This window comes from Anguilla rostrata, chromosome 3 (assembly GCF_018555375.3).
Source record: "Anguilla rostrata isolate EN2019 chromosome 3, ASM1855537v3, whole genome shotgun sequence".
In the NCBI taxonomy this organism is placed as follows: Eukaryota; Metazoa; Chordata; class Actinopteri; order Anguilliformes; family Anguillidae; genus Anguilla; species Anguilla rostrata.
In genome coordinates this window covers 7,724,621-7,741,751 of record NC_057935.1, presented here as the reverse complement: position 1 = coordinate 7,741,751, position 17,131 = coordinate 7,724,621, and the positions used below count along the sequence as shown (strand labels likewise).

The window sequence follows — 17,131 nt, the reverse complement described above, 5'->3', positions numbered from 1 at the left end:
CACAAACTTCAGAGTGAGCCTTTGTGTGTGTGTGTGGGTGTGTGTGTGTGTGCGGGTCTGTGTGTATGTGTGTGCGAGTATGTGTGCATGTGTCATGTGTGTATGTGTGTGCTTGCATGCATGCATGTGTGCACGTGCGCGTGTACGTGTGTGATGAGAGAACATGAATCATTATTATAATCGCACTGCTGTCTCACGCTCTTAAGCTTCGGTGCGTATTTTAACGAAACTGTGATTCCAGTCGGTTGCCGCTCCCAGGGAAAGTTCTCGAAAGTGCTTTGTGAAGCACAGAGCCCTGATTAACGGGGAAAAGAGGTCAGGAAAGCACTGTGGAATTATTAAAAACCTGCATGTTTCAGCAGCTGTGTGCTGCCCTGGGACAGGGCGTTCAATCCGTGTGCACGCCGTCCCGTTATCATGTGGAAAAGCTGTAACCCCTGTACACCCCAAAACCAGCCTTTCAAAAAGCCCTCTGTACCCCAGCACACCCCAAAAAACAGCCTTTCCAAAGCCTTCTGCACCACAGTGCACCCAAAAAAGAGCCTTTCCAAAGCCTTCTGCACCACAGTGCACCCCAAAAATGGCCTTTCCAAAGCCTTCTGCACCACAGTGCACCCCAAAACAGCCTTTCCAAAGCCTTCTGCACCACAGTGCACCTCTAAACAGCCTTTCCAAAGCCCTCTGTACCAGTCGCCCCTAAAACAGCCCTTCCAAAGCCATCTGCACCACAATGCACTCTAAAAAGGGCCTTTCCAAAGCCCACTGTACCCCAGCACTGGGCTATGAAGGAGAGCTGACAGCTGTTGTATTGTACTGTGTTTTTAACCATCCTGGCTTTTTTTGTGTTTCATTCATGGTGTGTTTTATTCATGCCAACAACCGTTTCTAAACTTCTGTACACTGTGGCCCTGAGGGTATTTGTATATTGCTGCAATAAAAAAAAACTGTGACATCATTGAACTGAAGTGAAAAGGCCCAATCATGTTGATTCTTCCTGGCAGGTGTCCGTCAGACGGAGCACTCTGATGAGCTGTGTGACAGAATGGATTTCTGCGTGTGCTACATATGATTTAGCATTTCTCTGGTGTGTGTGTTCGTTGTCTGACAGAGCATGATTATGGTGTGTGTACTGGGTGAAAGATCATGGCGTGCTGTGTCCTCAGCGTGAAGACAGTGTGTTTCTGACGCCTTCACTCTGTGTGACATCATGTTTCTGATGTGTTCGGTTTGTGTGTTAGACCATGTTAACGGTGTGTGCGTCTCGTGTTGCACAACACGTTTGTGGTGCGCGTGCTTGGTGCGTCCAAGCATGCTCGCAATGCATGTGCTCTGTGTGCTTACGTATGTCAGTGATTCATGCGTTGTGTGTGAGTTAAAGCGTGTGTGTGATGTGTGCACTCTGTGTGTTAAAGTGTGTGTGTGATGTGTGCACTCTGTGAGTTAAAGTGTGTGTGTGATGTGTGCGCTCTGTGTGTTAGTGTGTGTGTGTGATGTGTGCGCTCTGTGTGTTAGTGTCTGTGTGTGATGTGTGCGCTCTGTGTGTTAAAGTGTGTGTGTGATGTGTGCGCTCTGTGTGTTAAAGTGTGTGTGTGATGTGTGCGCTCTGTGTGTTAAAGTGTGTGTGTGATGTGTGCGCTCTGTGTGTTAAAGTGTGTGTGTGATGTGTGCACTCTGTGAGTTAAAGTGTGTGTGTGATGTGTGCGCTCTGTGTGTTAAAGTGTGTGTGTGTGATGTGTGCGCTCTGTGTGTTAAAGTGTGTGTGTGATGTGTGCGCTCTGGCTTATGGGGGCTGATAGCAGCATTCTGGGGCCTGTCTGCACACAGCACAGAGTGGGCGACTCAGAAACAGCGGCAGCAACAACACTGCAAGGGCCGCTGCGTTTCCATCGCTGTTCCACCGCACCTGCTGGAACAGCTCCATACACACCGCACCCCCTGGTCCAGCTCCACACACACCGCACCCCCTGGTCCAGCTCCATACACACCGCACCCCCCTGGTCCAGCTCCATACACACCGCACCCCCTGGTCCAGCTCCATACACACCGCACCCCCTGGTCCAGCTCCATACACAGCGCACCCCCCCTGGTCCAGCTCCATACACACCGCACCCCCTGGTCCAGCTCCATACACACCGCACCCCCTGGTCCAGCTCCATACACACCGCACCCCCCTGGTCCAGCTCCATACACACACCCACCCCCCCTCCCGTCCAGCTCCATACACACACCTCACCCCCCTGGTCCAGCTCCATACACACCTCACCCCCCTGGTCCAGCTCCATACACACCGCACCCCCCTGGTCCAGCTCCATACACACCGCACCCCCTGGTCCAGCTCCATACACACCGCACCCCCTGGTCCAGCCCATACACACCGCACCCCCTGGTCCAGCTCCATACCACTGCACCCCCCTGGTCCAGCTCCATACGCACCGCACCCCCTGGTCCAGCTCCATACACACGCACCCCCCTGGTCCAGCTCCATACACACCGCACCCCCCTGGTCCAGCTCCATACACACACCGCACCCCCTGGTTCAGCTCCATACACACAGCACCCCCCTCCGGTCCAGCTCCATACACACCGCACCCCCTGGTCCAGCTCCATACGCACCGCACCCCCCTGGTCCAGCTCCATACACACCACCCCCCCTGATCCAGCTCCATACACAGCACCCCCCCCCCCCGGTCCAGCTCCATACGCACAGCACTCGGACAGAGCACATTCCGGAAGGATCCTCGGAATGGGGGAACTCTGAGGAGGCTGGGGTGGCAGGCGTCTCAGCTATGACCACAGATTGATCCCATGCCCTGTGCTTTCTAGAGGACATGGTGTGTAAAATGATACTGGGGGGTCCCTGCGGGGGAGGTGGGGAGGGAGTATTCGGTGGATACGCCTGGCTCTCCTCCCCACTCACCACTGCCCTGTCACAGAACACCCCTCCCCCCCACCCCCACCCCCACACCACACACACACACACACTCAGCAAAACCCTGACAGCCACTGACAGCAACTCCCACCCATCAGTGGTTTTGTCCTATTTTTTTTCCTGTTTTCATCATGTGTAAATGAGCACTAACACCACATCCTCTTCACATCAGAGCGTTCATTTCATTTATACACTAATATCAACAGATCACATTAGAGATGCAGAGAGAGAGAGAGAGAGAGAGAGCGAGAGCGAGAGAGAGAGTGAAACAAAGAGAGTGAGAGCTGAGGGATCGGTGAGGGAAAAAGAGAGGTGGAGAAAATGAGAGGGAAAGAGAGGGAGAGAGAGGAAGAGAGAGGCTACCCAGTGGAGCTTTGGTGGATGTTGCCGGGCAACCAGCTGTTGGAAAGCAGCCAGTGTGACAGGGCCTGAGCGTCACTGCGCACACACATACACACACACACACACACACACACACACACGTACATACAGGTACAATTCTGTAGCACAAACACGGCTCGGAGACTGAACAGGCCCTGTCAATCGCACTGTCCTCCCGCTCCTTAAACTTCACAGACTTCCAACAATTCGTCACATTCAAAAGGTTTCCCTCCCCCATTCCAGATGGCCGCTACTGAACCATCATCACAAAACCTCTGAAACAGCCAAACAAAAACTACGCTCTTATTCCTCCGCTGCGTCTTTAAACGGCCCCTCTGTGAATTCCAGCTGCGCTTTCATGTTTTCCTTCAAACACCTCTCCTTACTCCCTGTCTCCAATCCTTCTCTCTCTCTCCCCCTCCCTCAGTCTCTCTGTCTTTCTTCCTCCTCGGCTGTTTTTCAGAGTACAGATCACTTGAAGGACTCAGTCATCTATTTGCTGTTAATTCCGGCTGCTTCCAGCTCATTTGTCGGAAGTGTTTCGCCTTTATCTTGTGTTTTCTCTTTAAGTCTCACGAGACAAGCTTCTGCGGTCCTGTCCTCCTCGAGCTAGGGGGAACAGAATGGGCGAGGAGGGAGAGAGGGAGCGATGCACTCACGCACACGCATACACACATGCATCCACGCATATGCATACTCACACCCACATGTATACATGAACATGCACACGCATGCTCGCATGCACACACATGCATACACGCACACGCACATGCACACACATACTCATACGCAAATGCATACATGCACACACTCACATACACACACACATGCACACATGCACATAAACACGCATGCACACACACGTAGACACACACGGACAAACATACACACACACATGCAGGCACACATGCACACACGCACAAACATGCACTCACACCTGCAGGCACACATGCACACACACACACACACACACACACACACAGTCTGTCTGCAATCACCATGCGTCGGCACCAAACCAAGCATGAAAATGCAATATGTTTCAGATGGATCAGAGTGAAAATTAATTGTTTCAGATGAGAGTATATGAATGGTATTTAAAGTGGTCAGGGGTGCACAATGGGTTTCAGAAAGTGTGAGTGTGTGTGTGTGTTTGTGTGTGTGTGTGTGTGTGGTGGGGGCTGAACTGATTTGCACATCTGTGTGAGAGCACATGCAGGCGTATGCAAGCATGTCCATGTGCAAGTTCATACACGTGCAATGTGCAGTGACTGTAATTCTCTCTCCATCTCTCCGCCCCCCTCTCAAATCTCTCTCTTGCTCCTTCACTCTTGTACACACTCTCAGGTCTCCCTTCCATTCTCTCATTCTCTCTCTGTGTCTCACTCACTCTATTGCTCACTCTCACTGTCTCTCTCTGTAGCTCTCTCTCTCTCTCCACTGCACCCCAGGGAAGCATCATTATGTAAGGCCGCTGTACAGTGAGACGTTGCTTTAATAATTCACCCATTCACCCATACAGCTAAAGAACCATTCACCCATACAGCTAAAGAACCATTCACCCATACAGCTAAAGAACCATTCACCCATACAGCTGAAGAAAGACTGTATCTACCTGCCATTCAGACAGAGTGTTTCAGCCATTCAGATAGAGTGTGTACTTGCCATTCAGATAGAGTGTGTACCTGCCATTCAGATAGAGGGTGTACCTGCCATTCAGATAGAGGGTGTACCTGCCATTCAGATAGATTGTGTATCTGCCATTCAGATAGAGTGTGTATCTGCCATTCAGATAGATTGTGTATCTGCCATTCAGAGAGAGTGTGTATCTGCCATTCAGATAGAGTGTGAATCTGCCATTCAGATAGAGTGTGTATCTGCCATTCAGATAGAGTGTGAATCTGCCATTCAGATAGAGTGTGTACCTGCCATTCAGATAGTGTGTATCTGCCATTCACATAGAGTTTGTATCTGCTAGATAGACTAGATAGAGTCAGAGAAAACACACTCTCTGTCCTGCCTGACTCAGATGTGAGGGAAGTTCAGCTGCTCACACACACACACACATACAAACATACAGACACATACTCACACACACACACATGCACACATGTACACACACATGCATGTACACATGTACACATACACACACACACGCACACACACACAAACATATACACACATACTCACATACTCACACACATACACACACACACAAGTTCACACGCACACACACACACACACACACACACACACACAGACATCGCTCACACACTCCCCATCTCTCATAGGTCCCCTAACCCTGACTCCAGACACCAGTCTAACTCCTCCCCTGATCGGGTCTTGATCTCCAGGGGCCTTGATAACTCCCACGTGATGGTTTGCCCCATCATTGGGACTCACTGGAATAAGTGCACATTTCTGCATCATTCATTCACACACATTCTGCGTCTGTCCAAGAACAACAAAATGAGCCGCCAGACGCCGAAGAATTGATTCATTTCGGTTAATTTGTGGTTACTCTTTCATTTCTGAATACTAGACACAGACAAATGTTATCAGCACTAATTATCTCTGGCAAAGCGTCGGAATTTGAAATTCTGTTTGAGTAACATTTATTTTTGCCTGTCGCTGCATGACAGAGTCAGATTCTCCAGCTCGTCTTTTATATCCATCCATCCAAATGTTTGTCCGTTTTTTTGCAAAACAAACGCGGCGTCAGACTAATGATCTGATTAAGCCTAATGCGTAACTACAGCACCGTGTTCACTTCCCATTGCAGATGGTGGCTCCGCCCCCAAACATACGACTCATCAGTACCTAACATGTGCTTCGAAGCTCTGATTGGCCTATCAGCTCCTGGTGAATGTACTATACAGCATCTTGTGAAAAGAGGCCTGTACGCTCCTATTTACTACCCTAATGCATTGAAAGTGTTGGGGGAGTAGTTTAAGTACATGTAGTTGAACTAGTAGCAGCCATCTGGTAATTGAACTACAACATTGTTTGTGTAGCAGTTGCAATACCTTTGTAGTAGTGTGCAAAAAGAAGGCATTGCACACACGCGTGTCACGACTTTCAGTGCAAAGTAGTTGATAGCTTGAACAACTACACTTTCAGAGTAGTTTCCCCAACACTGTACATTGACCAAACGGGTCCTTATAACTGCCTTGACGTTAAGCTCGCTCTTACTGCGTAGCACAGGACGTCCACCATCATCACTCTCAGTGTCACGGTCACAGATGTACAGCGGCAGTGTGCGAAAGTGTAGAAAGCGTATGTTTGCGGAACGGAGAAATTCAATTTTCATGAGGCTCACCGAAAACAGCTGGCAATCTGTCGGCACCCGACACATTACTGGGAGGAACCAATGAAACGGAAACCCAAAGAATCCTTGCGTTTTTACCACACTGGACGAACCCAAGCGTGTCCTCACCCCTGAGGTCTAATGGTCATAGTCTGGTTACGGCCGGGCTTTTGCTGAGACCGAGCAAATTAATTCAGACTCGAATTAATATTCCCCCGGCTTTATTTGTTTACAGTAGTTGCTGCTGCAGGCCGACCGGGATTCGACCGCGATTCGTCCGGTTTCGCCGCGCGACCTCTTGGCCGCGCTTGGTTGTCGCTTGCCTCCCGGCTGCCCCAGTTGTTCGGGGAACGGCGCAGGTATCGTCGGCAACGCGGCAGACGCTCCGCCCCGCTCCGCTCCGCCCCGCTCCGGTGCCTCTCTCCCCCCCCCTCCCCCCGCTTCTGTGTCATTTTGACGCCGTCAACAATCAAGCTCAACCGGAACCGAGAAGCGCAATTAAAGAAGCGGCCCCGTCTGCCGACGCCGCCGCCACCGCCGCTGCCGCCGCCCGTTTGGAAATTATTCACCGGAGACATCTGGAGGGGATGACGACAGCAGGCTCACGGGCGAACGCGCCGCTCCGCCGGACGTCACCGCTGCCGCCGGGAGCCCGTTCGTCCGACGGTGGGCCTCTGACTGAACCCCGAGCACCGCCACCGCCGTCTCACAGCCACAGATAACAGCTGAGACAACCGCAGCCAAGACAACCGCAGCCAAGACAACCGCAGCCGAGACAGCCGCGCGCACGTCACAAAGAACCATTTCACTTCCTTCTTTTAAAAAAAAAAAAAATCTACATACAACTGGGCCGTAATTCAATCTCTGAATCAATTCGGATAAGCAGCGTGTTCGTTATGATTAACGTCACTCGGCGTGAAATTCACAGCAGCGCAGTGATGATATTAATGCGAACATAATTGCCTATCGCCGATAGTTGATTTTCAAATGGTCTACTTTTATTCGTTATAACAAAAAATGATTAGCATCATATTCAGGATGAGTGCCATTGTAAATACAAGGTTTTGTTTTGTAAATATAAATATAAGATTTCTACAGATTTCTACAGCCAGGTTGAGCTAAAAGAGTAACCCTTCTTTTTCAAAATTCTAAATCAGTGCTCTCAAACTCCACTGCGTTCAGCTACCAGCAGTGATGGTTACATCAGCGTCAGAATGTTCAGTTACGAACATTCTAATCACATACATGGTGACCTTACACCTAAAGGGGTTAAGGAAGCACGTGCCCACAGTCTCATGAGGTAGACTCAGACTCCTGGGCTGTTTCTATGTCCACCAATGGGCCCCAGTGCCACCAGCCTCACTCTAAATCCTGCCCGTGTGATGTCTTCTTGGTGTAAACATCATCCTCTTATCCTCCTGACACCCAGTGGAAAAAAAATTTCCCCCTCAGAAAATGACCCCCCCGCCCCCCTTCTGACGCCATTGTAATTTGTTGTGTACAACATCACAATTTGTTGTGTACCTAAGGAACATTTACTATGGGCAGATGCACTTATTCTGCAAGCATGCATGAATGTATGCATTTTAAATGGTGCATGTTCAGTGCTGATAAACGATTAAACACACTGTCAGTTTGGTAGCTGGAGAAGCAGTTGTTATAATAATTATTAGATGCAAGAAATTAGTTTCTAAATTTATTTTTGGATATCACTCCCACGACTTTCGCTGAACCAGACGTTCCTTTCTTTGAATTGTGATGTCATAATGACAGAGGGGGGACCTATTTCTGATGGGGGACTTATTTTTCATGATACTGGGAGAAATAAGTTTAAGTATTAAGTAATAAAAGTGTCTTGGATGACAAAAATATGCTGCAGGGAAAATATTGTTAAAAATATCATACATTATTTTTATTGAATGTCCCTTATCGTGTAATGTATGCTTAGTAGAATATATGGTTCTTGAGATTAAGACCAGAGACTCATGTCACCTGTAGGGGACAAATAGAAAATTTAGGGGACTTCGGAGGACATTGAAAGATAACGCTAACGTCCATGATTTTGAAAGTAAACCACCTCTGATAACCCGGCTGATGGCCACACCCTCAATTCTTCGGTCAAGCTACGGTCGAGGTTGAACCAAAAGCTTGTGTGAGCTTATGCCTAAAAAACATCATGCCAAGGACTCAGAACGCTGGTCCAATTATTTGTCCGCTGCCAGGTCTCAGAGGAACGAACGTGACTCATGATCACCACCCACACAATGCCTCGGGAGCTCTGACCATCCCATTGACAGAAAAGACCGCGATCTTGTACTGTATTCTGAGAGGAAGCTACCTGTGATAACCTGGCGTTATTTGCCTAAGGCTGTGTCCCTTGAAGAATCGTGCGGGATGGAAAAGCACAAAAACTGCAGGCAATGAGAAGGTGCAACTAAAGTACCAGCAGAAGCCCAGAAGGCTCCACAGAAAGGGCCTTCAAGTAAGCACATGAAGACATATGTATATGCCTAAATACTGAAATGCAAAATGCAGGAACTTGGGCATACAACAATGCGTCAGTGTCTACCAAGCCGTTATGGACTGGGCACCAAATAGGGTGCAATGTACTTAAACTCAATCAATCAATCGATCAACAAATCGATCAATCATCAACAGCACCAAACTCCTGAAGCACCCCTTCAAAAAGAGACCCTTTTCACAACAATGCGCTACACTCCCCATCTATCCTCTGTCCCAGACACCTGGTTAGCTGGCTGCTCATTTTGCCAGGTGGAGTGGGCCCCTTCATGTTGGGGGCCCCCCGTCCGGTTGGGGCCCTCGGTGAGCACAACCTTTCTGCAGGACGTGCAGGGCTTGGAGGAGCCCCACCAGGACTAACACAGATAATGGCCTAGAATCACACTTTGCAAAGTAGGCCGCTTGCAGCCCCGTACGTTCCAGGGCCCCAGAGGTGGTGGGGAGGGCCACAGCTGAGCTACGTGCTACATGCCACACACGCTACATGCTACGCCTCCACACTCCAGGAGGCACACCCCCGCTGGGCTCCAGCGATGCCACTGGCAGCCCCTTTTTACACTCCCAACCACCCACCAAACAACTCCGGGGCTTCACACTGATAAGGGCCACCTGCACAAAGAACAGCCCCTACTCATGATAGCTGCAGTAGCTAACGCTAAACCCTACAGTCACTCCTGATGTACAGCGCTAACCCTAACCCTTACAGTGACTCCTAATGTATACAGCTAACAAATATCATTACAATGACTAAAGCATAGAACTAATGCTAACCCCTACAGTGACTCCTAACGTACAGGGCTAACACTAACCCCTTCAGTAACTTCTAATGAACAGGGCTAGTGCTAGCCTTACAATAGTCCCCATAAACTGGTGCAACTGCAAGACTTTAATTATGATTAGTCTCTGCAGCGTTGTCAAGGCTGAATCAGACCACCCCAAATTAGTGCTGCTTAAATGTCCGTACCCATGTGTGTGTATGTGTGTGTGTGCGTGTGTGTGTGTGTGTGAGTGAGTTTCTCCCAGGCTGAACAAAAAAGTAGGTACAGTTAAAAGTAACAAGTGACTGAGGACAACGGCAGAGAGGAAGAAACCCAGGAGTGTGTGTGTGTGTACATGCGTGTGTGTGTGTGTGTGTGCGCACATGTGCATGTGCGTGTGTGTGTGTGTGTGTGTGTGTGCGCATGTGTGCATGTGCACGTGTGTGTGTGCACATGTGCGCATATGTGCATGTGCGCGTGTGTGTGTGTGTGCCTGTGTGTCCGTGTGTGCATGTGCGCACGTGTGTGTGTGTGTGTGTATGCGTACGCATGCGCCTGCATATCGCGCCGTCTGTGACCCAGATCGGCCATGCAGCATGACACGTCTTTGAAGGGTTTTTTTTTAAGAGCCGTTTGAAGCCCTGCAATTAATGCACACTTCGCTCGCGAAAGACCATCTGCACACAAACGGCACAAACAATGGGGCAGCCCCGATAGCTCGGCCTCATTAGAGCACCCTCTATCCACAGAGCACTCACAGCTGACTAAAAATACACCCTGTCCCACTCTGGGGGCTGGGGGTCAGTAAAGGTGTGAACACAGTCTGTGGTGCTGTCCCGCTGCGCTACGCTTGGATAACCTCCAGAGGGAGCAGCTGAGCGGTTTTCTCTCAGGGCAGTGAGCGGCGGCATGCGTAGCCCTTTGCGCGTGGGGTTAAGCAGCCCGAGCGTGTATGCACTGCGCGTGGGGGGGGCGGACGTACGTTCCAAGGGATACCCGCTCGACGGTGCATTTGTATCACAGGGCCCTTCTTCGTGAGGCCAAAAAACTACACGCCTGCGACACTCGTGTGGAAAACCTGGCTCTCTAACAGAGTTACGGAGCATGTGAGATCACAAGCCAAGACATTCCTCCTGGTTACGGGCACCAGCTTACGTAAATATATCATTTTTTTTGAAGCGACGCCGATGTCTCCAAATTATAATCGCGTCTCGGAATGAGGCTTTGAATGCGACCACTGGGAAATAAAATCCGTAATCGTTTCGATCCGTCGCTTTTATCATAGCACCGAGACAGCGACGCTAACCGGCCGGCGGCGATCGCGAAAAGAGGCAGTGCTCGTTACCGATTGGCCGACGGGGACGGTGGTGGCGGCTGACTGGCCGAGAGGGAAAGCAGCCGAGTCCTCACCGGGTCCGATGCTCACCTCACTGTGACTCAACAGCCCCCGGAACCTTCTGTCAGGGATTAGATTCTCAAAACAAGAGAGGTGACCTCATCCTTACCCCCGTTCCGGTCACTCCTCTGCCATGCTGTCTCCCCAATTTCAGGCCTATGACCACCACTGCCGCCGCCCCCCCTTCCCTCCCCCCCACCTACTGCTGCCCCTTCACCCACAGTGATGCAGCAGCTTCCCTGTCTGACCATCAACTAACCCCATTGCCTCCTATCCATTGAAAGGGTGAGGTTCTGACAAAATTAAATGTGTGCACAGAGTTTGGTTAGCCACACAGAAAGTCAAGTAAAAGAAAGTAGTCCTAGGTAATAAACCCTGGGATGAATTTCACATCGCTGCTACATGTTTACTAACAATGTAAGTGCTTTAGCTTGGAGTTTTCCTTTAGCAAGCGTGCTCATGCCATACGTGTTTATTGACATGCTGGAATGCTCACCGTGTTTGTGGTAAAGCCCAGGACTGAAAATGCACTCTGCGTACACACATGCACACACCACACATATGCACACACACACACACACACACGCACACATGCATGCACACACACACACACACACGCATGCACACACCACACATATGCACACACACACATGCACACACCACACATAGGCACACCGATGTTAAAGGACACACTGTACGGACCTGCACTGTTCTGTCATAGAGCACAGACTGTCTACTCTGCAGCACATTATAAATACAACCATGTTGAAAGAAAAAGCTCTTCCATTTCATAATCCGTGGTCAAAGCTGATCTCTGTACATCCACACTTCTTTTAAAATGAGTTATTCAACTCATTTTAAAAAACAATTACTCTTTCGGACGCTATGCACATGTGCTACTGTCCACCACTGAACTAATAGGACTGATAAAAGACATGGGAACCATGTAATACTGTTTATTAGCAAAGGAAACGACATGGCAAAAAAAACTGACGTGATATGAGGTTGGCAACATAATTCACGTCACTGCTGACTTTGACAAACTTAAGTTAAAGTTATCATTCCCATCTACTCCAAAGACAGCTTCATGTGACAAGTAGGTTGAACATGATGAGCAATTACACAGGCCTTTTTGTCAACATCTGGCAGCTGACAAGTTCCTCCATATTTCTATGTCTGGACGTCTTATACTTTCTTGTCACTCGCGATAATTCATTCTACTGCTGGAAGTGATCAACAAATTTTTACCCTAGCTCTGTCGTCAGACAGTTTCATACCTCCAGCTCCGATTGTAACGACCAAGCCCAAACCAATTTTCACCAGACTCGTTCATTGGGCAAAACAGCTATCACAGGACCGTGTCCCTGACGGTTCCTTTACACGGTAATGGCAGACTTCACCTTCTTTCTTCATTCCCAGGGGGAATAGTGCGGAGCTACCTGGCGTGTCCGCATCAGCACCTGCACCTGCCGGCCACACACCTGGTCACATTCACTGGCGTTTAAACACACGGCTTACTCTCATCCTCTCTCTCGCTGTCGTACAGATTAGCCTCTGTCCCTGTCTCATTGCCGTTGCTGTCCGGGACTGAGAGCAAATGAAGGCAAAGTCTACTGTCTTTGCATTGATGTAGGCTCCGATGCCACACATATGTCATGGTGTCTGATTTGAGACAGGAGTGTGGCATAATGGTTAGTGAACTGGGCTTCCCAGGGCTGCGGGTTTGACTCCCAGAGGCTGTCGCCAGGGGTTGTACCCTTGAGCAAGACCCAGTACCTGAATTGCTTCAGCTGTATAAATGGACTGTGTGTAAAAAAAAGAATGCAAGCTGAATAAGACACTATGGACAGGTGCATCTGCTAAATGCCTAAGATGTAAATGTAATGATTGGTCAGAGCACTGGTATAAGACAAGCCTTCTGCGAACCAGCTAGAACTTTAAGCTCTCTCTCTATCTCTCTCTCTCTCACACACACACACCCTCTCTCTCTCCTGTTACAATCCTTGCTCTTCTCACAGTTCCACTCATCCTGTTTCTCTCACTCACACATATTTGCTTCTCTCCACTTTCCCACCTCCCCTTTGCACCCACTACGTTCCTCTCTGCGCCCTCTCTCCTGCATCATTTTAAGCTCTCTCCATTCCATCCCTGCTCATCCTCATCCTCGTCTTACCCTAGAGTACCACAAGCACAAAACATTATCACTAAAAACTGCCGAGCTTTCAGACAACTCAACACGACCACAGAGGTGTTAACAATGAGACTACAGTTTCCCACTGGATCCACCTCCCCTGCACCCTGACAGGCCAACAGGATCTCCCACTGGGCAGTCTGTCCTGTTATACCATTACTTTTTACTTTCTGAATTACAGCGTCGATGCGTCATCCGCGTGCCCTACTAAATGTAGCGCGCTCTGCAGAACTGCTCCCTCGGCCCGTATGTCTCCGCGCGCACAGACTCACAGCAAGGTGCTCTAGATCCGTACTTGCAGTGCGCATCCATTGCAAACAGTTGCGCAGACAGGCCGTTGGCAATGTGTTGTTATTGTAGATCCCGTTTCTGTGCGCGGTGGCGGTCATGCCTGCTGCGTGCAGCGATTATGGGATGTCGAGTGCAGTGGCCGCGCTTGCTATGCGTTCGACCGCGGGCACCACGGCCAAGTACTACTGCGTTCCTGCAGATCCATCATTGGCTTTCACACACTCACGCATGAGAAAAACCAGGCCCCATCAAATCAAACAGCAACGCCCGCTCTACCTCCTCTCATCCCCGGTCGATTGCAACATCCCCTAAATCAACAGATATGGTTCAACAAGCTCTCGGCATTACTGTATTAGAATGACCATCATTAGCTACACGTACACAAGATTAAATGCAAGTGCCGGAATCAGTCTACTGTTTAAACAAACCTGTTTCCACCATAACGTCACCCTCCCACATATTCTCAGATACGTATAAGATCCCATTTATAAACACTGGGGATCGCAATAATAAAATCGTGCGCGGCCTCCATGGCAGCAGCTATACGCAAATACGCAACAAGGCATTGTGAAACTCCATTTTCTCAGAGAACCTGCTGTCAGTGGTGCCCCACTACCTCAAAATAGACCACGGCTCAAAAAGGCTGCAAATGTTGTTAATGTGGAACACGCGCGTTCGCACAGATGCGCACCTTTTCCGAAGGCTTCGCTGAACGCGAGGACACGGGCTATAATTAAAAGGGACATGTCCACTGAATTGATTAAAAAATCTCTAAATAATGTGGCAGGTTACGAACGCGATAGGTGTCATCGAAGTATAAGCTATAAAGGCCGCACCAGAAATAGCCTAAATATCGGGTTCACCTCTATAATCTCGTAACCTACAGACACCAAACGAATTCGTATTAATGCGATTCCCATCATCGCAACAATAATAATCACAAAATCACAGACATCGTATCTGTGTAGTCCTTGCAGATTACACCACACAGGCTAACTCCCATAGCCTTCTCCGATCGTAGAAAAATTCTGAAGGCATTAATGTTATCACCATATAGACTACATCAGGCTGTTTGCGCGTTAATCTGGAACCTAGCAACACATTTTACTAGGTCAGCGGAGTGGACATTCTTGCAGTTTGATTGCTGATGCTACATGAATTTCCGGTTTGATTTATAGAATTGATAGTTTTTCGACCTTTGTCGAGAGCCGGCAAGTCTAACAGGTTTTTTTGAGATGGATATGGTCATTAAATCATAACATTTTACCTTTAAGTCTTCCTTTCGCTGTCATCTTCAGACGGCAAGAAGTGTCTCATCGGAACGAGATGCTAATCGCATCTCTCTCTCTCTCCCTCCCTCTCCCCCCTCTCTCTCTCTCTTTCCCTCTCCCTCTCTCTCCCCCCTCCAGTGAATTCTGTAACGCTACACGTATTCACGAGGCGCAGAGACTTGATGTGCTCGTGAAATCCTGCTGCATCACCGCCTCGCGCAGTGGCCGCAAAGACATCCAAAACAACTCTGCCTCATTTAACCAGGATCTGTTGGTCCATCCGTACAGTAAAAGGATCAAAGCAAAACGTGACATCGAAATGTCGCTGAGACGTGGTAAAGAACACAAGGGAACAGCAAAGATTCCTTCCCACGTACATTTTAGATCAAAACGCAATCTCTCTGCATTCTGTGTTTCTCTGTAATATCTCACGAGATAGCAAAACCATGGTTTTTAATCTTATTAATTAAACCTACCCAAGCAACACAAAACGCACGAGAGGTAGGAACTTGCAACGCACAAACAGCGACAGTGACTATAAACAAGTAACCCAAAGCAAGTCAAAACCTAAGTAATGATGTCTGAGAAATAAAATACAAGAAAACGGATAAATACACCTACATTTGACCATCCGGTCGGCGGCGTTCAAGACCATGTCAACGTTAGACATCTTCATGAGCAGTTGCCGTCTAGAGCGCGAGCGTTTTTAATTCCTCCTGCAGATGTGACTGTTTATTCGTGGTGTGTTTTCGCTGGTGCGGGATGCGGTTGCTGCAGTAGCATCACTCGGTGCTGTCCCTCCGTGTATCACCGCCTGGCTGGGAAGGACTGCTGTTACCCGGAGAAGGAGGATGCTGGGCTGCTGGGCTGCCGTGTGGGGGAGGATGGAGAACGAGAGAAAGGGGAGGGGGTGGAGAGAGGGGGGGGGGGGGGGAGAGAGATGCTGTTCAGTTCAGGAGATCCTCACTGCGCTGCACCACCCCGACATGGCGAAAGAGGGAACTCCCACGCAATCGCTTCCAGGGACTGCCTCATACCGCCATCAGGTGGAGGCAAAGCCGGGGTTTCCCAAATTCACGCGCCATGTTTTGCAATTCCATGCCGCTCTCACTTTGCTCCTTGCGTGCAGGAGTGGGGTCCTATCACGCCGCACAGTTTTCATTGACTCTCCGTGCCGCGCAGGGGCAGCCATTTGGTCAGTGGACGACGATTGGCTGTTAATTTGGCCACAACTAACGAAAACTGCTAGTTTGTGGGGAATGGAATGTCATTGTGATAATACCTGACGAATGCAAAACATGGATAAAAACGCACATCGCGGACAGTACAGAAGTTGGCTTGATGAGGTTTCGATAAGGTATATTCATAAAAATAAGTAAATGGATTCAGTGCACGTTATTTCTCAGGGAAAGCACACGTAATAGCCTATTTGAATTGCCGATTAACGTAAATAATATTCATATCTTACTACGAAATGGAGGCAGAATCAAATCTGAGTGTAATAGCTTGGAAAACAAGGGGAGAGGGGATGGATGAGAGGCAACAAACGCAATGCAGCACATTATGGTAGTAACATGACACTTGCTGAGGAACTTGCCAGTGAAACCGTATGTCTGTGAAGCTCTTTGAGATGCATTGTTCATACAAAAGGTGCCACATAAATAAAAAGGTGTTATACAGAGCAAGTCATTATTATTATTATTATTGTTGTTGTTGTTGTTGTTGTAAAACCAGGGACTTTAACTTCCTCTTGAAGTAAAAATATTTTTTGTTGAGAGATGTAATGTGGGTGCACCATATTATAGACAGAAGACTTTGAGCGGCTAGTTATGCTGTCCTCAATTTGATATAGATGATGGTGTGGTTGTTTATGATTACTTATTATACTTGCGTGATGAGCACATACTTTCACTGGTCTGGGAATTTTACAGGTCTGCCACTGTTACGCACATAACTCAGGAGGATGCACTCCTGTTGTTTCACATTGTAAATTAATGTATGTGATTGACAGCAGTTAATTGCAGCATAGATGAGTGTAAGGCCAATCATGCTTACAGTACAGCTGATTGTGGTAATGGAAAGGGGTTCAC

General features: G+C 48.8%; 1 protein-coding gene across 3 annotated transcripts in view; it reads right to left on the bottom strand.

Annotated features, from left to right (window-relative positions):
- Nucleotides 1-15,953, bottom strand: part of LOC135250027 (protein phosphatase 3 catalytic subunit alpha-like) — a 45,812-nt gene extending 29,859 nt beyond the window's left edge. Inside the window, exon 1 of one of the 3 annotated variants that reach the window (XM_064325835.1) lies at nt 15,663-15,953. In XM_064325835.1, coding sequence (XP_064181905.1) covers nt 15,663-15,717 — 55 coding nt within the window. In that variant the 5' untranslated portion in view covers nt 15,718-15,953. Of the gene's footprint in view, nt 1-15,037; nt 15,145-15,662 lie in introns of those variants that run through there. The other 2 variants (XM_064325833.1, XM_064325834.1) reach the window with 2 other exon arrangements.
- Nucleotides 15,954-17,131: the final 1,178 nt, after the last annotated feature.